Source organism: Neoarius graeffei, chromosome 20 (assembly GCF_027579695.1).
Source record: "Neoarius graeffei isolate fNeoGra1 chromosome 20, fNeoGra1.pri, whole genome shotgun sequence".
In the NCBI taxonomy this organism is placed as follows: domain Eukaryota; kingdom Metazoa; phylum Chordata; class Actinopteri; order Siluriformes; family Ariidae; genus Neoarius; species Neoarius graeffei.
Genome location: NC_083588.1, coordinates 32,265,908 through 32,289,712, shown reverse-complemented (window position 1 = coordinate 32,289,712; position 23,805 = coordinate 32,265,908). Strand labels below are relative to the sequence as shown.

At 43.0% G+C, this 23,805-nt stretch overlaps 1 protein-coding gene across 10 annotated transcripts in view; it reads right to left on the bottom strand.

The window, feature by feature from the left end:
• The window catches only part of recql5 (RecQ helicase-like 5), a 141,450-nt gene that overhangs the window by 73,541 nt on the left and 44,104 nt on the right, over positions 1-23,805 (bottom strand). For 9 of the 10 annotated variants that reach the window (XR_009650849.1, XR_009650850.1, XR_009650851.1 and 6 more), the window contains exon 8: positions 5,794-6,015. The exons of the other annotated variant lie outside the window; for it this stretch is intronic. Coding sequence is in view for 5 of the 9 variants with exons in the window: in XM_060901499.1 (XP_060757482.1) it covers positions 5,794-6,015 (222 nt within the window). In the remaining 4 variants the exon portion in view is untranslated. The remainder of the gene's footprint in view (positions 1-5,793; positions 6,016-23,805) is intronic. 10 annotated transcript variants of the gene reach the window in all.

Genomic DNA, 23,805 nt, shown 5'->3' with positions numbered 1-23,805 from the left:
TCCAAAAGAAAAGCAAAGTGCAAAAATACAAAAGCTAAGAAGATCAAAAAAACACAGTACAAAGGAAACTGGAGATAAACATAACAGCACAAAGACTCCGTGACAAGAGGACTGAACTCAGGGGGTATAAATAGACAAACTAATTAAGGACACAGGTGAAGATAATTAGGCAATTAACACAAACACAAAACACAGGAACAGTGGCGGCCTCTAGAGGCCAAAATAAACACGACATGAAAAGGAAATAACAGCGGCCTCTAGAGGCCAAAACAGTCCTAGTCCTAACAGGACCCCCCCCTCTAGGAGCGTCTCCTGACGTTCCCAGGGCGATCCGGATGGGCCGAATGGAAGTCCCGACATAGTTCTTTATCAAGGACATCCCGAGCAGGAACCCAGCAGCGCTCCTCAGGACCATAGCCCTCCCAGTCCACCAGATATTGCAACCCGCCGCGGACCCGGCGGGAGTCAAGCAGGCGATTCACAGTGAACACAGTCTGCCCCTGGAAGATGCGGGGGGGTGGGGGGTTCCTAGGGGCAGGGGCATACGTAGACGTCAGTACGGGCCGTAACAGGGAAACATGGAAAGTGGGGTTGATCCTCAGAGTCCGGGGCAACTGGAGCCGGTAGGAGACAGGGTTCACCCTGCGCACCACCTTGAAGGGGCCAATGTAGCGAGGAGCAAGCTTGCGGTTCTCCACCCGCAGTGGAAGGTCCTTAGTGGACAGCCAAACACGCTGCCCAGGGCGGAAAGCGTGTGCAGGTCTTCTATGGCGGTTGGCCTGAGTCTGGTTGGTTCTGGAGGTCTGTATGAGGGTCTTCCTGACCTTGCTCCAGGTCTTGCGACACCGTCTCACATATTGGTTGACCGAGGGCACCCCCGCGTCCTCCTCCTGGTCCGGGAACAGAGGTGGCTGGAACCCGAATTGGCACTGGAATGGCGACAGCTTGGTGGCCGATGACTGCAGGGTGTTGTGGGCGTACTCCGCCCATGGCAGCCAGGTGCTCCACGATGTCGGGTTATCCATAGCCAGGCCTCGCAGGGTGGTTTCCAGGTCCTGGTTGAGCCTCTCCGTCTGACCATTGGACTGTGGGTGAAACCCAGAGGAGAGGCTGGCAGTGGCTCCGATGGCCTTGCAGAACCCGTGCCACACTCGGGAGGAGAACTGGGGCCCTCGGTCTGAGACGATGTCCTGTGGAAGACCAAAGACTCGGAAGACATGATTAAACAAAAGTTTCGCAGTTTCAAGAGCAGAGGGGAGTTTGCACAGTGGTATGAAGCGGCAGGCCTTGGAGAATCTGTCAACTAAGACCAAAATGACCGTGTTACCTTGTGACTCAGGGAGACCCGTGATAAAGTCGACTGCCACGTGGGACCAGGGACGCCGGGGAATGGTCAGAGGATGCAGGAGACCCTGGGGACGCTGTCGTGGGTTCTTGGTTCTGGTGCAAACCTCACAGGACAGGACAAATGACCTTACTTCCTTCTCCATGTTAGGCCACCAGAAGCGTCTTTTCAGGAAGTCCAGGGTCCTCCGAGCTCCCGGGTGGGCGGTGAGAGGGGAAGAGTGACCCCACTGGAGAACCTTGGCCCGGGCTTGATGTGGGACGTACAAGAGGCCTGGTGGCCCCGTCCCAGGACCGGGGTCCTGGCGTTGGGCTCGTCGGACAGCCTCCTCAATACCCCAGCGGACAGGGGCCACAATCCGGGACACAGGGATAATAGGCCCGACTTCATTCTCCCTGTTAGTGGCAGAGAACAGTCTGGACAGTGCGTCAGGTTTGGTGTTCTTGGAGCCGGGGCGGTACGAGAGGGTGAAGTCAAACCGACTGAAAAACAGGGCCCACCTAGCCTGTCGAGGGTTCAGTCTCTTGGCTTGCTGGAGGTACTCCAGGTTCTTGTGGTCAGTCCAAACCAGGAATGGATGTTGTGCTCCCTCCAGCCAGTGCCTCCACTCCTCAAGGGCCAGTTTGACCGCTAGCAGTTCTCGATCCCCCACATCGTACCGGGACTCAGCAGGACTCAGGCGGTGGGAGAAGTAAGCGCAGGGGTGCAGCTTTCCTTCCGAACGTTGAGAGAGCACCGCGCCGACACCACTGTCCGAAGCGTCCACCTCCACGATGAATGGTTGGGAGGTGTCCGGGAGAACCAGAATGGGTGCCGTGCAGAAGCGGTCCTTGAGGTCTTTGAACGCCTTTTCTGCCTGAGGAGACCAGCCATAAGATCCACCTGTCCCTTTGGTGAGGTCTGACATGGGTGCTGCCACAGAACTGAAGTTCCTGATGAACTTGCGGTAGAAGTTAGCGAATCCTAAGAACCGCTGAACCTCCTTAACGGACTTGGGAGTAGGCCAATCCCGGACGGCCAGGGTCTTGGCAGGGTCCATTTGGAGTTGGCCTGTCCGTACAATAAATCCCAGAAAGGAGACCTCGGGAACATGAAATTCGCATTTCTGGGCCTTGGCGAACAGATTGTTCTGTAGCAGCCTCTGGAGAACCTGGCGGACATGGTGGCGGTGCTCCTGCACGGTCTTGGAAAAGATAAGGATGTCGTCGAGGTAGACAAAAACGTATAGGTTAATCATGTCCCTTAAGACGTCGTTGATTAGGGCCTGAAAAACAGCTGGTGCGTTGGTGAGTCCGAAGGGCATCACCTGGTATTCGTAGTGCCCAGACGGGGTGTTAAAGGCAGTCTTCCACTCGTCTCCCTGTCGGATACGGATGAGGTGGTATGCGTTCCGTAGGTCCAACTTGGTGAAGACGGAGTCTTTCTGTTAGGGTTTTGCTGGGATTCGAACCTGGTTCGTTGGTGTGATAATCCAGCAAACCCCCACTAGGCCACCAGGGGGATGACTCAAATGCAGAGGCGTGAGGCGGAAGTAGAAAAAGAATCAAAAGGTTTATTTAAACTATATACACTATATACAGGGCAAAACAAAAGACAAAAAAAAAACCAAAGAGTATAATCCAAAAGAAAAGCAAAGTGCAAAAATACAAAAGCTAAGAAGATCAAAAAAACACAGTACAAAGGAAACTGGAGATAAACATAACAGCACAAAGACTCCGTGACAAGAGGACTGAACTCAGGGGGTATAAATAGACAAACTAATTAAGGACACAGGTGAAGATAATTAGGCAATTAACACAAACACAAAACACAGGAACAGTGGCGGCCTCTAGAGGCCAAAATAAACACGACATGAAAAGGAAATAACAGCGGCCTCTAGAGGCCAAAACAGTCCTAGTCCTAACAATATCATCTACAGTGCATAACATCATCAAAAGATTCAGAGAATCTGGAAGAATCTCTGTGCGTAAGGGTCAAGGCCAGAAAACCATACTGGGTGCCCGTGATCTTCGGGCCCTTAGACGGCACTGCATCACATACAGGCATGCTTCTGTATTGGAAATCACAAAATGGGCTCAGGAATATTTCCAGAGAACATTATCTGTGAACACAATTCACCGTACCATCCGCCGTTGCCAGCTAAAACTCTATAGTTCAAAGAAGAAGCCGTATCCAGAAGTGCAGACGTCTTCTCTGGGCCAAGACTCATTTAAAATGGACTGTGGCAAAGTGGAAAACTGTTCTGTGGTCAGACGAATCAAAATTTGAAGTTTTTTATGGAAATCAGGGATGCCGTGTCATTCGGACTAAAGAGGAGAAGAACGACCCAAGTTGTTCTCAGCGCTCAGTTCAGAAGCCTGCATCTCTGATGGTATGGGGTTGCATTAGTGCGTGTGGCATGGGCAGCTTACACATCTGGAAAGACACCATCAATGCTGAAAGGTATATCCAGGTTCGAGAGCAACATATGCTCCCATCCAGACGACGTCTCTTTCAGGGAAGACCTTGCATTTTCCAACATGACAATGCCAAACCACATACTGCATCAATTACAGCATCATGGCTGCGTAGAAGAAGGGTCCAGGTACTGAACTGTCCAGCCTGCAGTCCAGATCTTTCACCCATAGAAAACATTTGGCGCATCATAAATCAGAAGATACGCCAAAAAAGACCTAAGACAGTTGAGCAACTAGAATCCTACATTAGACAAGAATGGGTTAACATTCCTATCCCTAAACTTGAGCAACTTGTCTCCTCAGTCCCCAGACGTTTACAGACTGTTGTAAAGGGAAAAGGGGATGTCTCACAGTGGTAAACATGGCCTTGTCCCAACTTTTTTGAGATGTGTTGTCATGAAATTTAAAATCACCTAATTTTTCTCTTTAAATGATACATTTTCTCAGTTTAAACATTTGATATATCATCTATGTTCTATTCTGAATAAAATATGGAATTCTGAAACTTCCACATCATTGTATTCCGTTTTTATTTACAATTTGTACTTTGTCCCAACTTTTTTTGGAATCGGGGTTGTACTTCCAACTCACTCACAGTACCCACTCCTCAGAATTACATACGTTAATAACACTCTAAATACAATGGTTAAAAATTACGTATTTAATACACTCATTCTAATGTTTCTATACTAACAGCTCATTCACAGGAACTCATATAGTGAATGCTCCACATAATGCAAGCTTAATAATAATAATAATAATAATAATAATAATTAAATGTAATATTTTCCACCATGAGAAAGTCTTCAGGACAGAGGACTTGTTTTGGTTTTCGGTTTCTCTCCAACATGACAAGCTTCATTTTTTTGTCTTACTAACTTCAAGAGTGAAAAAAGCAAGGTTGGCAAATGAAACAACTGTTTACAACTGGTACAATGTAACTGAGAACAAGAACTAACATTTAAGAAAAAAAGAAAAGAAAGAAAGCACAACTTTATTCATCACACACTTGTGAAATTTCCTCTCTGCATTTAACCCATCTGAAGCAGTGAACACACACATGCACACTGAGCACACACACATACCCAGAGCAGTGGGCAGCCATGCTAACAGCGCCCAGAGAGCAGTTGGGAGTTAGATGCCTCACTCAAGGGCACCTCAGCCCAAGGCCGTCCCATATTAACCTAACCGCATGTCTTTAGACTGTGGGGGAAACAGGAGCACCCAGAGGAGTCCCACGCAGACACAGGGAGAACATGCAAATTCCACACAGAAAGGCCCTCGCCGGCCGCTGGGCTCGAACCCAGAACCTTCTTGCTGTGAGGCAACCGTGCTAACCACTACACCACCATGCTGCCCGTTTATATTTAATGTAGATATGACACATCTTACTTTGTGTGTTTATTCTTAATATTGCACCAAATGTGGTGCTGTGGTATAAGAGGAATAAAACACTTCAGAACATGTTGATCACTCACTTCTTCCAGCATATCCCACTTATGTGTGTGGGGTCGCTGCCATGTGGACCCAATTGATCTAAATGTCATTAATTGGAGCACAGTTTTATGCCAGATGCCCTTCCTGCCGCAACCCTCCCATTTCCAGTCTTGGGGAAACGACCATTCATATGCACATTCACACCTATAGACAATTTAGTGTGGCCAGTTAACCTAACTGCATGTCTTTGAACTGTGGGGGAAACCAGAGCACCCGGAGGAAACACACGCAGACACAGGGAGAACATGCAAAATTCCACACAGAAAGGCCCCCGTCAGCCACTGGGCTCAAACCCAGAACCTTCTTGCTGTGAGGCGACAGTACTAACCACTACACCACCGTGCTGCCCACTTTGAAACATGTTGATATAGGAAAATAATAAACTTTCCGTTTAGTGGCAGGTTGCATCACACCACCCTCATTGATAACACCACACCAATGGACTTAATGTCCCAATCACATGCCTCAATGATCTTTCGTAACCCATCAGCTGACCTCTCAAAGCCATAGCCTTTCTTTCCTCCTCCATAAAGCTCAGAGTCAAAACCAAAAGGTCCCCTGGGCTGTGAGCTCTGCGCTGGCCCTATTTTAGTGCTCAGAGCAGCAGCTCTCTCCAGCTGGGCACGGACCAGTTTAGGGTTGCGACAGTAGTCACAGGCACCGGCACAGTTGGGTGTCTGGTCCCCGAAGAACTTGGATATAGTGGCATGTCTGCATCTGGAGAAGCAGGAAAGAGATTTGTGAGTTAGTCAGTGAGAAATGTGCATTTTAGTATTGTGTTATATACTTGTAGCATAACAGATGCCCAGAAGCAGTGCTAGCTAAAGAGTCAATTAGTGCACAGTAACTATCCAGAAAAAAACACCACAAATATCCTACTAGCTAACACAGCCAAGACAGAAAATATAATTATACAGTAATTGCATATACAGTGGGGCAAAAAAGTATTTAGTCATCCACCAATTGTGCAAGTTCTCCCACTTAAAAAGATGAGGCCTGTAATTTTCATCATAGGTACACTTCAACTATGAGAGACAGAATGGGGGGAAAGAATCCAGGAAATCACATTGTAGGATTTTTAATGAATTAATTGGTAAATTCCTCGGTAAAATAAGTATTTGGTCACCTACAAACAAGCAAGATTTCTGGCTCTCACAGACCTGTAACAACTTCTTTAAGAGGCTCCTCTGTCCTCCACTTGTTACCTGTATTAACGGCACCTGTTTGAACTCGTTATCAGAATACAAGACACCTGTCCACAACCTCAAACAGTCACACTCCAAACTCCACTATGGCCAAGACCAAAGAGCTGTCAAAGGACACCAGAAACAAAACTGTAGACCTGCACCAGGCTGGGAAGACTGAATCTGCAATAGGTGAGCAGCTTGGTGTGAAGAAATCAACTGTGGGAGCAATTATTAGAAAATGAAAGACATACAAGACCACTGATAATCTCCCTCGATCTGGGGCTCCACGCAAGATCTCAAGAACGGTGAGCAAAAATCTCAGAACCACACGGGGGGACCTAGTGAATGACCTGCAGAGAGCTGGGACCAAAGTAACAAAGGCTACCATCAGTAACACACTATGCCGCCAGGGACTCAAATCCTGCAGTGCCAGACTTGTCCCCCTGCTTAAGCCAGTACATGTCCAGGCCCGTCTGAAGTTTGCTAGAGAGCATTTGGATGATCCAGAAGAGGATTGGGAGAATGTCATATGGTCAGATGAAACCAAAATAGAACTTTTTGGTAAAAACTCAACTTGTGTTTGGAGGAGAAAGAATGCTGAGTTGCATCCAAAGAACACCATACCTACTGTGAAGCATGGGGGTGGAAACATCATGCTTTGGGGCTGTTTTTCTGCAAAGGGACCAGGACGACTGATCCGTATAAAGGAAAGAATGAATGGGGCCATGTATTGTGAGATTTTGAGTGAAAACCTCCTTCCATCAGCAAGGGCATTGAAGATGAAACGTGGCTGGGTCTTTCAGCATGACAATGATCCCAAACACACCGCCCGGGCAACGAAGGAGTGGCTTCGTAAGAAGCATTTCAAGGTCCTGGAGTGGCCTAGCCAGTCTCCAGATCTCAACCCCATAGAAAATCTTTGGAGGGAGTTGAAAGTCCGTGTTGCCCAGTGACAGCCCCAAAATATCACTGCTCTAGAGGAGATCTGCATGGAGGAATGGGCCAAAATACCAGCAACAGTGTGTGAAAACCTTGTGAAGACTTACAGAAAACGTTTGACCTCTGTCATTGCCAACAAAGGGTATATAACAAAGTATTGAGATGAACTTTTGTAATTGACCAAATACTTATTTTCCACCATAATTTGCAAATAAATTCTTTAAAAATCAGACAGACAGTGTGATTTCCTGGATTCTTTCCCCCCATTCTGTCTCTCATAGTTGAAGTGTACCTATGATGAAAATTACAGGCCTCTCTCATCTTTTTAAGTGGGAGAACTTACACAATTGGTGACTGACTAAATACTTTTTTGCCCCACTGTACAGTACTATGCAAAAGTCTTAGGCACCCTATTTTTTCATACAAACTTTACTAGATTTTTTTATTTTATGACTTTGACATTGAGCCAGTACAGAAATATTTTAGCGTTCCAAACGTTCGTTTTCCAGCACAAAACTAAATGTTACAAAAAAAAAAAAAAAGTTTGTATCTGAGGAGCATATTACATAAGAGAGCACTTTTCAGATTAAAAAAAGAAAATATAATGAAGGCTACTGGGTTTTGCTGCAAAATTAAGAAGCAAATGTGACAAAGTGTCCAGAAGAACTGTGGCTGGTTCTGCAAGATGCTCAGTAAAACCTACAGCTCATTTCCTTATAAAAAAAATTGCACTCATTGTACCTGAGACTACTATTTATTTAAGCAAAGGGTCATCTCACACCAAATATCAACTTTGTTTCATTATTATCATGTACTGCTGTTTATAGTGTTTTTTTAAATGTTGAAACATTTCATTTTATTATTTTTAAGCCATTTTTGGTCTACAGCATTTCTTTACATGTGCCTAAGACTTTCGCACAGTACTGTATGTGCTGAGACCATAAAGATTTATTTTTAACACCGCGTAACAAAAAGCTTTTTGTACCGGTACACATTCAGCAACACAGAGGTATGGTATTATAGTACTAGGATATGGATATAGTTAAAATCAGGTAGAATGACTTTTTTTTTCATGAGGTGAAAACATGAATTTAATTGTATTTAATCTAAACATTAAAGGAACTTTAAATTTAGTAGTGTATTTAAGTTACCTTTAAGACCAGTCCTTAAATTTAGCAGTACAAAATTTAAGTACCTTTACTGAACTTTTTAAATTCATTAAATATACTCGTAACTTTAAGACCCTTTACTGGTATTCTTAAAAGTAGTAGTGACTAAGTACATTTAAAATGTTAAATTTAGTAACTTTAAGTTACTACTTAAACATTCTTTTTAACAGCATTTCATTACCTTTAAGAAGTCATGGAAAGTCACAAAGATATAAGAATTCTTATCAGTAAATACAAAAATTTAGCATTTCATAAAATTTTAGGATACTTTAAGAATATCTTAAAGCTGTTAATTCGTCTAGTGTATAATACACTATTCTATCCAAATTCACTGGATATGAGCAATCGCATACTCTGACTACTCTAATACTAGGCTATCAGCTCATATACCGTGAGTAGAGAAAAACAAAATGGCAGAGCGTGTTGCTGAACCAACAGAGGACAAAATAAAAACTCTACTGGACCCCCCGCAAAAAGCAACAAAATATGGAATAAAAGTATTTGCTGGTAACGCATCTTTTTTTTATTTTTCAAGTATTATCATTATAGCATTTTTCACAAATTGCTACTGTCATTTCACCAGTTTGTTTACAGTCTAAGCATAAATTATTTTGTCTGACATTTTGTATAAAAAGTTATTTGTTGAATTTGCAAAAAATAAAAATGCTCCATTTCTCAAAATCCAGTGAATGGTTTTGTCGGCCATCAGCTCACGTACGACTCAATTTCATGGTATAACTGTTAGATATTTGTAGTATAATATATTTATACTTTGTGTTATATTTGTTTAACTTGAGCCCTGTGGCCTAGTTGTTGTTCATTCCTTAGATAGTACAATGTTAGTAAAAAATTATTATTATTATTTTTTTAAACCAGTTGAAAGGAATGTAGACAAGTCAGTTGCTGGGATATATCTATTGTTTTACCTATGAGAAAAATTCTCAGGGATCCTCCAGTGAGACAAAAACAATGAACCCTTTAAGCTGTTTCTGAGGGCGTACACTTCAATTTGTGCTGGACTACAGCACAAATTTCTTTTTGTTAAATACATCTGTAGTCCAGCACAACACTATGACTCATACATTCCATGCAAATAACTTGTTCTATTATTAGAGCTAGCAACCAAGTAATATTCTGATCTGTGTATACGCACTGTGAGAATTCATTAACAGTTAGATAACGGCCTTCTGTTAGACCTATACATGAAGAAAAACTTCTCAAGCACCAGATCATGTATTGTATGGGAGTTAGAAGAAAAGACTTTGGGTCATCTGGGATTTGTTTACTATTAACTGTCCCATAAGCCCGGAATTCAACTTTTATTATTATATTCAGTGCATATTTGAGATTCTCTCCTGTTTCACATAAAATAAAACCCAAAAAGGACAAAATGTATATTTATTTACTCCGGAGTGGACAGGTAAAGACAACATCAACCAAAGAACCATGTCGACTGACAAGGGAGAAAAATGTTACAAGATTTTACACAAATGACTACATAATTTTATTAATTGTGACAAAGCTGAACACTTACATAAGAAAATGAATAACAGAAGTTTTAGTTTTGCTGAAATACCATGCTTGCATTTTCAGGCCATATACATTGTTTGCTAAGAAGAAGAAGCCTTTATCAAAATCGCATGTACAGTCAAGCACAGCAAAATTTCTCCTCTGCACCTAACCCATCTGAAGCAGTGAACACACACCTGTACACACAAGTGAGCAATGAGCGTGCGCACGCACACCCACCCATAGCAGTGGGCAGCTATGCTACAGCACCCAGGAAGCAGTTGGTGGTTAGGTGCCTTGCTCAAGGGCACTTCAGCCAGGATACAAAGGAAGGGGAAAGTGCTGTTCATTCACTCAACTGCCCTCACGTTTTTCCTGCCAGTCCCGGGAATCGAACCAGCGACCCTTTGGGCCCCAGAAAGTGAATGTTTTGTACACACTCCACATTCACACTCTGTGTAATCAACATATGGTTTCTGTAATAATCTTGTCAGATCTAATGTACAGCAGCAGTCGAAAGTTTGGACACATTCATTCATAGTAATGAGTAAGAGTGTCCAAGCTTTCACCCGGTACTGTATGTGCTACCCACAAAAAAAAATTTCAATTAAATAAAAAAAAATAATAATTAATTAAAATTAAAAAAAAAAAAAAAAATCACCCTTTGAGGCGTCATAATATGTCTTGAAATAAACACGATAGTCAAATTTTTCACCAATATTGTACACAACTTGGAACAGAAGCATACTGAGCTAACATAACCAAAACCATAAAGCAGACATACATATCTAAATAGTCAGTTGAATTAACCTTACAAAACTTGGATGCCCCAGACACAAAGTGATTCAAACTTTGGTGGCAAGCTCTCCAACAAAGCTAAACAGCAAGTGATGCAAGAGCAGTCATCACTAGTACCCATGTCAGATCAGTGTTATCTAGCAAGTTTGCTAACATCACCTTGAGATGTAGCCATCAGCCAAACCTCTGTCAAAATAGACTGACTTTGTTTATGATCAAAAACTACAAGTCAACAACTTTGTTAACATAGTCAAACATCAAGCAAGGGCAACAACAGGAAATATAGCAAGGCAGCTAATATTAATCTAATATAGCATGCACTGAAAGGCTCCAGCTGAAATTATGGATTCTTTGAGGTGACTGGCATAGTACTATTTTCTGAGGGATACAGCCCCAAAGAGAATCCATAACTACTGGCGCCTCTCAGTGCATGGTATATTTGGTTTTTATCCCTCATCAAAAAATTCCAAACTAAAAAATGTGTTAATGTTGAATCTCAGCATAAACTCACTGTTTGCCATGTTTGTTGTTTATGTCGGAATTACCTTCGACCCGTGCATGTGCAATGTACCACGCTATCACCTGCTTCGCTAGGTATGATCATGATACATACAACCCCGATTCCAAAAAAGTTGGGACAAAGTGCAAATTGTAAATAAAAAACGGAATGCAATAATTTACAAATCTCAAAAACTGATATTGTATTCACAATAGAACATAGACAACATATCAAATGTTGAAAGTGAGACATTTTGAAATTTCATGCCAAATATTGGCTCATTTGAAATTTCATGACAGCAACACATCTCAAAAAAGTTGGGACAGGGGCAATAAGAGGCTGGAAAAGTTAAAGGTACAAAAAAGGAACAGCTGGAGGACCAAATTACAACTCATTAGGTCAATTGGCAATAGGTCATTAACATGACTGGGTATAAAAAGAGCATCTTGGAGTGGCAGTGGCTCTCAGAAGTAAAGATGGGAAGAGGATCACCAATCCCCCTAATTCTGCGCCGACAAATAGTGGAGCAATATCAGAAAGGAGTTCGACAGTGTAAAATTGCAAAGAGTTTGAACATATCATCATCTACAGTGCATAATATCATCAAAAGATTCAGAGAATCTGGAAGAATCTCTGTGCGTAAGGGGTCAAGGCTGGAAAACCATACTGGGTGCCTGTGATCTTCGGGCCCTTAGATGGCACTGCATCACATACAGGCATGCTTCTGTATTGGAAATCACAAAATGGGCTCAGGAATATTTCCAGAGAACATTATCTGTGAACACAATTCACCGTGCCATCCGCTGTTGCCAGCTAAAACTCTATAGTTCAAAGAAGAAGCCGTATCTAAACATGATCCAGAAGAGCAGACGTCTTCTCTGGGCCAAGGCTCATTTAAAATGGACTGTGGCAAAGTGGAAAACTGTTCTGTGGTCAGACGAATCAAAATTTGAAGTTCTTTATGGAAATCAGGGACACCGTGTCATTCGGACTAAAGAGGAGAAGGACGACCCAAGTTGTTATCAGCGCTCAGTTCAGAAGCCTGCATCTCTGATGGTATGGGGTTGCATTAGTGCGTGTGGCATGGGCAGCTTACACATCTGGAAAGACACCATCAATGCTGAAAGGTATATCCAGGTTCTAGAGCAACATATGCTCCCATCCAGACGACGTCTCTTTCAGGAAAGACCTTGCATTTTCCAACATGACAATGCCAAACCACATACTGCATCAATTGCAGCATCATGGCTGCGTAGAATAAGGGTCCGGGTACTGAAGTGGCCAGCCTGCAGTCCAGATCTTTCACCCATAGAAAACATTTGGCGCATCATAAAACGGAAGATACGACAAAAATGTCCTAAGACAGTTGAGCAACTAGAATCCTACATTAGACAAGAATGGGTTAACATTCCTATCCCTAAACTTGAGCAACTTGTCTCCTCAGTCCCCAGACGTTTACAGACTGTTGTAAAGAGAAAAGGGGATGTCTCACAGTGGTAAACATGGCCTTGTCCCAACTTTTTTGAGATGTGTTGTTGACATGAAATTTAAAATCACCTAATTTTTCTCTTTAAATGATACATTTTCTCAGTTTAAACATTTGATATGCCATCTATGTTCTATTCTGAATAAAATATGGAATTTTGAAACGTCCACATCATTGTATTCTGTTTTTATTTACAATTTGTACTTTGTCCCAACTTTTTTGGAATCGGGGTTGTAGATCTACACACACACAAATGCTCGTGGAGCCACAGCTGTGACTCAAGTTGGCCATATAGTTTGAAATTGTGCAGGGCTCAACATTAACACTTAATTTAATAAATAATTTCCACTTGCGCCCCCTCCCCCCAATATTATCAGTTACCCCCTATTTTGCAAGTACTACTTTTTTTTTTTTTAGGAAAACCACAGTTGTGAATTGCAACATAAAATGAAGATCACAAGTTTATTATTAAGTTTGGTTATTGGTTACTTTATACAACCGCAATTCCAAAAAAGTTGGGACAAAGTACAAATTGTAAATAAAAACGGAATGCAATGATGTGGAAGTTTCAAAATTCCATATTTTATTCAGAATAGAACACAGATCTCATCTCATCTCATTATCTCTAGCCACTTTATCCTTCTACAGGGTCGCAGGCAAGCTGGAGCCTATCCCAGCTGACTACGGGCGAAAAGCGGGGTACACCCTGGACAAGTCTCCAGGTCATCACAGGGCTGACACATAGACACAGACAACCATTCACACTCACATTCACACCTACGGTCAATTTAGAGTCACCAGTTAACCTAACCTGCATGTCTTTGGACTGTGGGGGAAACCGGAGCACCCGGAGGAAACCCACGCAGACACGGGGAGAACATGCAAACTCCACACAGAAAGGCCCTCGCCGGCCCCGGGGCTCGAACCCAGGGCCTTCTTGCTGTGAGGCGACAGCGCTAACCACTACACCACCGTGCCGCCCCATAGAACATAGATGGCATATCAAATGATTAAACTGAGAAAATGTATCATTGAAAGAGAAAAATTAAGTGATTTTAAATTTCATAACAACACATCTCAAAAAAGTTGGGACAAGGCCATGTTTACCACTGTGAGACATCTCCTTTTCTCTTTACAACAGTCTGTAAACGTCTGGGGACTGAGGAGACAAGTTGCTCAAGTTTAGGGATAGGAATGTTAACCCATTCTTGTCTAATGTAGGATTCTAGTTGCTCAACTGTCTTAGGTCTTTTTTGGCGTATCTTCCGTTTTATGATGTGCCAAATGTTTTCTATGGGTGAAAGATCTGGACTGCAGGCTGGCCAGTTCAGTACCCGGACCCTTCTTCTATGCAGCCATGATGCTGTAATTGATGCAGTATGTGGTTTGGCATTGTCATGTTGGAAAATGCAAGGTCTTCCCTGAAAGAGACGTCGTCTGGATAGGAGCATATGTTGCTCAAGAACCTGGATATACCTTTCAGCATTGATGGTGTCTTTCCAGATGTGTAAGCTGCCCATGCCACACGCACTAATGCAACCCCATACCATCAGAGATGCAGGCTTCTGAACTGAGCGCTGAGAACAACTTGGGTCGTTCTTCTCCTCTTTAGTCCGAATGACACGGCATCCCTGATTTCCATAAAGAACTTCAAATTTTGAGTCGTCTGACCACAGAACAGTTTTCCACTTTGCCACGGTCCATTTTAAATGAGCCTTGGCCCAGAGAAGACGTCTGCGCTTCTGGATCATGTTTAGATACGGCTTCTTCTTTGAACTATAGAGTTTTAGCTGGCAACGGCCGATGGCACAGTGAATTGTGTTCACAGATAATGTTCTCTGGAAATATTCCTGAGCCCATTTTGTGATTTCCAATACAGAAGCATGCCTGTATGTGATGCAGTGCCGTCTAAGGGCCCGAAGATCACGGGCACCCAGTATGGTTTTCTGGCCTTGACCCTTACGCACAGAGATTCTTCCAGATTCTCTGAATCTTTTGATGATATTATGCACTGTAGATAATATGTTCAAATTCTTTGCAATTTTACATGGTCAAACTCCTTTCTGATATTGCTCCACTATTTGTCGGCGCAGAATTAGGGGGATTGGTGATCCTCTTCCCATCTTTACTTCTGAGAGCCGCTGCCACGCCAAGATGCTCTTTTTATACCCAGTCATGTTAATGACCTATTGCCAATTGACCTAATGAGTTGCAATTTGGTCCTCCAGCTGTTCCTTTTTTGTACCTTTAACTTTTCCAGCCTCTTATTGCCCCTGTCCCAACTTTTTTGAGATGTGTTGCTGTCATGAAATTTCAAATGAGCCAATATTTGGCATGAAATTTCAAAATGTCTCACTTTCGACATCTGATATGTTGTCTATGTTCTATTGTGAATACAATATCAGTTTTTGAGATTTGTAAATTATTGCATTCCATTTTTATTTACAATTTGTACTTTGTCCCAACTTTTTTGGAATCGGGGTTGTACTTGTAATGGACAATAACAATTATCCAAAATAGTTTTTCCTGCCTTAGTTGATTTTTTTTCAATGTCACATGCATGCAGCTGTTGTAAAGTTCAATGAGTTTGTGTCGAACTCTCTGACTGTAGGTTCATTATTCGATAACATAGAAATCATAAAATAGAAATCTATAACAACATCTGCATGAAGAAAACAATAGAATGGCAAGACTTTTGAACAGTACTGTGTTTGAGAATATTTATATATTCTTTTTTTGTGACATTATCCACCTCTAGGTTTAAAAAACAACAACAACAAACCCGCGCTGCGTCATGACAGACAGGATAATGTTTGAGTGTAAAATTGTTTAGTGTGTAGGCTGTGGGTGTTTTGTACAGACCTGGCAACCTATAACAATCAGTGCAGCCGGCCTGTCTGGACACAGCGCAGGTTTTTTTTTTTAAAATAAACCTAGAAGTGGATGATAAAACAAAAACAAACAAACAAAAAGCCCGATATATGAATATTTTGCACAGGACTATGTTCCTCTGATGATAAACAAAGCTCCAGCTCTCTCTGCTCTTAATCTGTTCTGTTCTTTCAGGATATATCACTCATGTCACTCCTTGTTGAGTTTTTTATGCCCACGTTGTTTGAAACCAATTTCAGAATCAAAATCATTTATTTGTCATTGTAAAACATTGTAAGACATTGTCACAACGAAATTTAAAGTGCTGCTCCTTCTGGTGCATAGAAATATACATTCATACACTTACAGTGCCTTGAAAAAGTATTCATACCCCTTGAACTTTTTCACATTTTTCCACCTTACAACCATGAACTTAAAAGTTTTTTATTGAGATTTTATGTGATAGACCAACACAGAGTAGCACATAATTGTGAAGTGAAACAAAAATGATAAATGGTCTTCAAAATTTTAAACAAATAAAAATCTGAAAAACGTGATGTATTCAGCCCCCCTGCGTCAATACTTTGTAGAGCCACCTTTTGCTGCAATTACAGCTGCAAGTCTTTTGTGGTATGTCTCTACCAGCTTTGCACATCTAGACACTGAAATTTTTGCCCATTCTTCTTTGCAAAATAGCTCAAGCTCAGCCAGATTGGATGGAGAGCGTCTGTGAACAGCAATTTTCAAGTCTTGCCATAGATGCTCAATGGGATTTAGGTCTGGACTTTGACTGGGCCATTCTAACACATGAATATTCTTTGATCTAAACCATTCCATTGTAGCTCTGGCTGTATGTTTAGGGTCATTGTCTTGCTGGAAGGTGAATCTCCTTCCCAGTCTCAAGTCTTTTGCAGCCTCCAACACGTTTTCTTCCAGGATTGCCCTGTATTTAGCTCTATCCCTCTTCCCATCAACTCTGACCAGCTTCCCTGTCCCTGCTGAAGAAAAGCATCCCCATAGCATGATGTTGCCACCACCATGTTTCACAGTGCGGATGGTGTGTGCAGGGTGATGAGCAGTGTTAGTTTTGCGCCACACATAGCTCTTTGCATTTAGGCCAAAAAGTTCAACTTTGGTCTCATCTGACCAAAGCACCTTCTTCCACATGTTTGCTGTGTCCCCTACATTTCTTATGCCTGTCTTTCACAGTGCAGCTTGCATACCACACTGTGATGCAGTACGTCAGTATGCTCTCTACAGCAGAGCGATAAAAGGCCACCAGCAGCGTCTCCCTTAGGTTATTTCTCTTTAGCAGTCTCAGGAAGTAGAGATGCTGCTGTGCCCTTTTGATGATGGTGGTGGTGTTAGTTGTCCAGGAGAGGTTGTCGGCGATATGGACTCCCAGGAATTTGAAGGTGTGGACCCTCTCGACACTGGCACCTTCTATGAAGAGTGGTGGTGGGTCCATATGCCGCTTCCTCCTGAAGTCCAGGATGAGCTCTTTGGTCTTTGATATGTTGAGCTCGAGGTTGTTGTTATGGCACCAATGCTGTCAGCCTCTTGATCTCAGCCCTGTGGTGTGTCTCATCATCTCCCTCTACTATGTGACCGATGACTGTGGTGTCATCTGCAAATTTGATGATGGTGTTGGAGGGATGAGCTGAGGAACAGTCACTGGTGTACAGGGAGTATAGCAAAAGGGCTGAGGTGCACCCTTGCAGTGCACCTGTACTGAGTGTGATAGTGGAGGAGAGGTGGGGGCTCAGTCAGACAACTTGTGAGCGGTTGGTGAGGAAATCACTTATCCAGGTGCAGATGGGGGTGGAGAGGCCCAAGTGGAGCAGCTTGTTGATGAGGATGTCCGGGATGATAGCGTTGAATGCCGAGCTGTAGTCCACAAAGAGCATTCTCACATAGGTGTTGCTGTGTTCCAGATGGTTTAGCGCCACATGCATCGCTATGGCAATAGCATCTTCCGTGGACCTGTTTGACCGGTATGCAAACTGATGGAGATCAAAAGAGGCTGGGAGGCTAGATTTTATGTACCGTAGCACCAGTTTCTCCAGGCATTTCATGACAACAGGTGTCAATGCAATTGGTCTGTAGCTGTTAAGGTCCTCTGGAGCTGGCTTCTTTGGCACGGGGATGATGGTGGCTGATTTCAGACAAGATGGTACAATGGCCTGTGACAGGGAGCTGTTGAAGATTCTGGTGAAGACTCCTGCTAGCTGGTCAGCACAGGATTTAAGGACTCTGCCCGGCACTCCGCCAGGTCCTGTTGCCTTCTGTGGGTTGATGGTCTTCAGTGAACATCTCACTTCATGCTCCTGCAGAGTGAGTGTGTGATTGGTGAGAGCTGGTGGAGACAGCAGGTCTATTGCAGGTCTGTCAGCCTCGAACCTGGCAAAGAAGTGGTTCAGCTCCTCAGCCAGCGAGGCATCAGTGTTGGTGGTACTGTTGACAGTGCTGCCTTTGTAGCTGGTTAATTGTTGTATTCCCTGCCACACTCTGCGTGGATCGTTGTCTGTCAGGTAGGCCTCCACCCTCCTTTTATACACCTCCTTTGCCTCCTTGATGCCCCTCTTCAGATCAGCTCTGGCCAAGCTGTACTGTTCTTTATCCCCTGACCTGAAGGCAATATTACATTTCCTCAGGAGCCTCTTGACTTCTCTAGTCAGCCAGGCTTTCTGATTAGGATATGTCCTGATGCAACGTTTGACTATGACATTGCCCATGCAGAATGTGATGTAATCCAGGACAACCTCTGTGTCACCATCTAAGTCGCCTTGAAAGAGCAGGTCCCATTCAGTCTGTTGGAAGCAGTCCTGGAGCTGGGATAGGGCAATGTCAGGCCAGGTTTTGATAGTCCTTCTACTTGGCTGTATAGTCCTTTTGACAGGGATGTATGCTGGGATCAGGAGTAGTTGGATGTGATCCGACTGGCCCAGATGAGGGAGAGGAGTAGTTCTGTATGCTTTCTTGATGTCAGAGTAGTATACATGTATATATGGTCTAGTGTGTTCTTCCCTCTAGTAGCACAACCTACATGCTGGAAAAAGCTGGGGAGTACAGTCTTTAAGGACGCCTTGTTAAAGTCCCCTGCTACAATATGAATTCCCTCCGGGTGGTCACACTGCAGTTTGTTGACTATGGTTAGCAGGTGAGCCAAACTTGTGGTAACATTAGCATCGGGGGCTATATAGACAGCAGTAACAGTCACTATGGTGCGCTCTCTTGGTAAATTAAATGGTCTGCATATTACCAACAGAGCTTCCAGGTCAGGTGAGCAGTGCTGGGCAACAATCCTGCTGTTGGTGCACCATTCCTTATGCACAAAAATGCAAAGTCCTCCTCCTCTGGTCTTGCCGGAGTTCTTGTCTCGGTCCTGCTGGTAGCTAGCTCGGCGGCATCTGGGATGAGTAGGTTCAGCCAGGTTTCAGTGATAATCATCACACAGCAGTTCCGTGTATAGTTGTTCGTTGCTATACTGAGTTCCAACTCATCCAGTTTGTGCGCTATGGATCTGGCATTGGCGAGTAGTAGGCTTGGCAGTGTAGGTCTGTGTAGTAGTTTCCTTAGCCGGGCTAGCAAGCCCGACCGGCATCCTCACTTCTGCTTTCTCTCCCGTCACTGCCTTCGTCGCCTGCTGCTACCGACAAACGATCCACGGAGCGCCCAGAGGTCTGGCTATATCCTCCGGGATATTATAAGCCTCCTGAAAGGCTCTCGTAACGGCTGTGTTGTATCGTAGTCCTATCTTGATTAGTTCAGTATGGCTATACTTGTTCATAAGACCTTGACATGAGAACATTACGAAAAACACAAACAAAAAACATAAATATACACCAACAGGAGAGCTAGAAGCTGCTACACAATCGCACACCGCCATCAATCTGGGTTTTCTGTGTCGAATAAGGAAGCTGCTTCACCTTTAAGAAAAATCAAACATTTTCATGAAGGAGCTAACTCGAATGCAAGCAGAAAAAAAAAAAAGAAAAGATTCTTAAGCAAACTCTTCCATCCTCACTTCCGACTTTGTTTTTGTAAAATACATTTTAAATACAATCGTGAATTTCTCTGGAGTTTTCAAGCTGAGCTCCTCTCCTCGTATTCTTTAACCACTCATTTCCTCGTTGCTCTTGAAGCATTTGCTTCTATTTGTTAACATTTTTTCTGATAGCGGGGAGACAGTAATGCCTTTTATCTATTTCTCTGTTTGAACAAGTAAAAACAGTGCAAAAATTAACCATATTAAAAAGACAGATTAAGCCTTGCTTGCATGAAAGACGGTGTCTGTCTGACCCCAGCTGTAATTATCATGTGATGCGTGACGTCATGCACAAGGGGTCTATAAACAGTACATGTACCATACTACAACAGCGGGGGTATATAAAATAACTTGCAAAGCAGTAAATGAAACCTAGATGAAGAAAACAGCCAATACATAATGGCAGATACGTAGTGAGGGACGCTTTTAGGAACTGAAATAAAAGATTAAAAAAAAAAAAAAAACCTCATTTTTGTGGTGCTAGTTTGTAATACATGCTCATTCCCACTTGCCCGAATGCGTGTTTCACTTGCCCCAGGCAATGGTTAAATGTTGAGCCCTGTTGTGACGTCAGTTCGTGATACATCCAGGATATACCATGACTGACTCGCACCATATCCATTTTTTTTTTTTTTTACATCATGAGATACACTGCTTAATCAATTGTGTAACTATTTTAGGTCACATGAGCCATCCTTGGCCAATCCCTGCACGGGAATTTTTTGATGAGGGATATAAAATATACCGAACTAGTTCAACAGAAAGAAGCCCAGCTCTTGCAACCTTTTATCACTCTTGCCAACAAGTAAAAACCAGTCCAAGATTTGCCCAGTCTCTTGCTCATCCATTCTCTCTTTTGCCATGATGTCTGTACTGAGAATACTGACATAGCTTCTTTTATAGTCATTAGCTTACTGAATACTCCATAGTTGGTGTGTTACATGGTACATTATGCAGTATGCAGTTCTTATGGGAGGTCAATTTTCAGTTCTCTCCTGGATGCTTACATCATGCTAGAACTGATAAATCAGGCATGAAAATATGGGGTTTTATTTTTTTCATCTAAAATAGGAAATATACAGAAGGTTTTAATTTTTTTTTTATATTTAAAACAAAGAAAATAAATCTTGAGTATTTAACATTCAACTCCTACCATACACATTCAGGGGGATCATGACACTTCGTCCAATGACCATTTCGTCCAATAGTTGAGACGTTTCATCTAAAGCCTTTTTCATATGCACTATCAATTATTTTATATGTGGTGACTATGTGCGACAAGATCGAGATATAAACAAACCATAATTCATTTAAGGGAGTGCATTAAGGCAGGGTACACCCTGGACAAGTTGTCAGGTCATCGCAGGGCTGACACATTGAGACACACAGCCATGCACACTCACATTCACACCTACGGTCAATTTAGAGTCACCAATTAGCCTAACCTGCATGCCTTTGGGGACCGTGGGGGGAAACCGGAGCACCCGGAGGAAACCCATGCAGACACAGGGAGAACATGCACACTCCACACAGAAAGGACCTTCTTGCTATGAGGTCCAGTGCTAACCACTACACCACCATGCCGCCCTGCGTCTCCTCATAATAAATGGAAATAAACAAAACAAAATCTAGCAGCACATGTGAGAGAGTCCACTCAGCGCGCGCGCAGTCCAAAGCACATCTAAGAGTCCTTCAGGTGCGTGCGCCAAAGCACGCAGGACTGACACCCACATAATAGTTGGGGCTCAAAAAAAGTATATCTGGCAAGTGCGAGTATAAATTTTCTGTGTAATTTAGTCTAATAAAAACGATCTCTCCCCACAAGCGGCCGCAGCTGAACGTGCCTGAAATTGACACTTGCTGATTCCCATCATTTCTGGTTTCATTTTCATTTTGCAATGGCAGCCCCCAACATGCATGAGGAAAGAGTTTTTGTTGAATATTTCTTGGATTTTACATGAATTCTAGGTAGGAATCCATCGTTTTGAACACACTCGCTGAGAAAGGCAAGTCTGGGTGATATTTACTTGCCCTTAGATTTCACAACTCGCATTTGGCAAGTGGCGGGTGGTTAAACTACACGGTGCAAAAATGTATTTTGCTTTGGTCAAATTCCATTGAGAATTCCTCCTTTTTTCAAACAAACAAATACCTGAAATATAAGATAACTGATAGTGTGTATGAAAAATGCTTTGGGCGAAATGTCTTAACTACCGGACGAAATGACTTGTATCCCATTCAGGATACCCCTTCTCTTTTCACTAGTACATTCTAAACTAGCAACACAAGACCCTGCAAGCCATCTCACAAGACCTCTTCCCCTTCATCACTACCATCATTACTGGCTACATAACATATGATCATGTACCAAAAGGTATTGGTATCACTTCTCTCTTTTCTTTCAAAAATCCTCAAATGCATCATCTACAATCAACTGTCTATTTGCCTCTCACAAAACAACCAACAAGATCCTAACCAGTCTGACTTCAAAGCAGCACAGTCCACAGAAACTGCCCTCACAACAGTCTGTGAGAAGCTGCATGCTACTAGGTCAGCCAAACTGTGATCAGTCCTTAGCCTCTTCAACCTTTCAGCAGTGTTGGACACCATTAACTCCAAGACTCTCTTGTCCACCCTCATAGGTCTTGGAATTCATGTCACTAGCAATGATCTGGAGATACCTGGAGAGTCGGTCACATCAAGTGACGTGAAGGGGATCCATATCTGCTCCATACAGATTCTCCACTGGTGTCCCACAAGGCTAAGTACTTGGTCCTCTTCTGTTCCCCCTCTATACTCAATCCCTTAAGGTCATATCATGTTTTTTCATGCCACTGCTATGCAGATGACACTTAGCTCATCTGTTCCTTCCCTCCCTCAAACACTCATGTTTCCGCTCAGATCTCAGCATGTCTGGCAGACATTTCATCATAGATGGCAGCTCATCAGCTGACATGTCATCCCAGCAAAAGTGAACTTCTGTTCATCCGATGATTCAACCCCATGTCAGGATCTTGTGATCTCACTTCAGTCAGTGCACACAACCTTGGGGTAACCATAGACAAATCAACTGTCTTTTTCTTCTCATACTGCTATTCTGACACACTCATGCTGATTTCATCTTTACATCATAAGGATTCATCCTTATCTATCCACAGAGGCCACTCAGGCACTCCCTTCTCATTTTGAGACTGGACTACTGAAACTTGGTTTTAGACAGATCCTAGTAGGTCTGCCTCTGTATGCTGTTCAACCTTGGCAACTAATTCAGAATGCAGCTGCACAACTTTTCTTCAACTTTCCTAAATTCTCCCACATCACCCCATTCCTATGCTCCCTCCACTGGCTTCCTGTATCTGCCCACAACAGAATTAAAATGGTGATGCTTACCTACAAAGCAAAAAACAATCAACGTTCACCTACCTTAGGCTAAGGTCACACTACAGCTCACAATGCCTTGTGATGGGTTATCAATGAAAAATTTGGTAATGATGCTTCCCCGAGCTTGGGGGAAGTATTCGCCACTTAGTTTGCCAACAAAAACATCACCACCAAATTTCAATGCATGCACTGAAAATTTTCATAACATTTTTGGCCACTCATGAGGCAGAGACACACCAAAAAACAACTTATGAATCTCTGAGAACATTCACCATGCATCACATGATTGGTGACAATGCTACCAATATTTAAAATCATCAATTATTCACAAATCCATCGCAAGTTGTAGTGTGACCAGGGCCTTAAAACCCCTATGAGACCCCACACTTCACCATGTTCTGTCTGATCCTCTAGTATTGCTTGATTGGTCCCACCATCTCCCAAGGTACAAGGAAGGCATGCATCAAGACCCTTCTCTGTTCTGGCTCCTAGGTGGTGGAATGAACTTACCCTTGATGTCTGAACAGGTGCATAATTGGCTTTCTTCAAAGGATGTCTAAAGACCTACCTTTTCTTGAAGTACCTAAATTAGCACTTTATTAAAAAGTGTGTTTGATTTT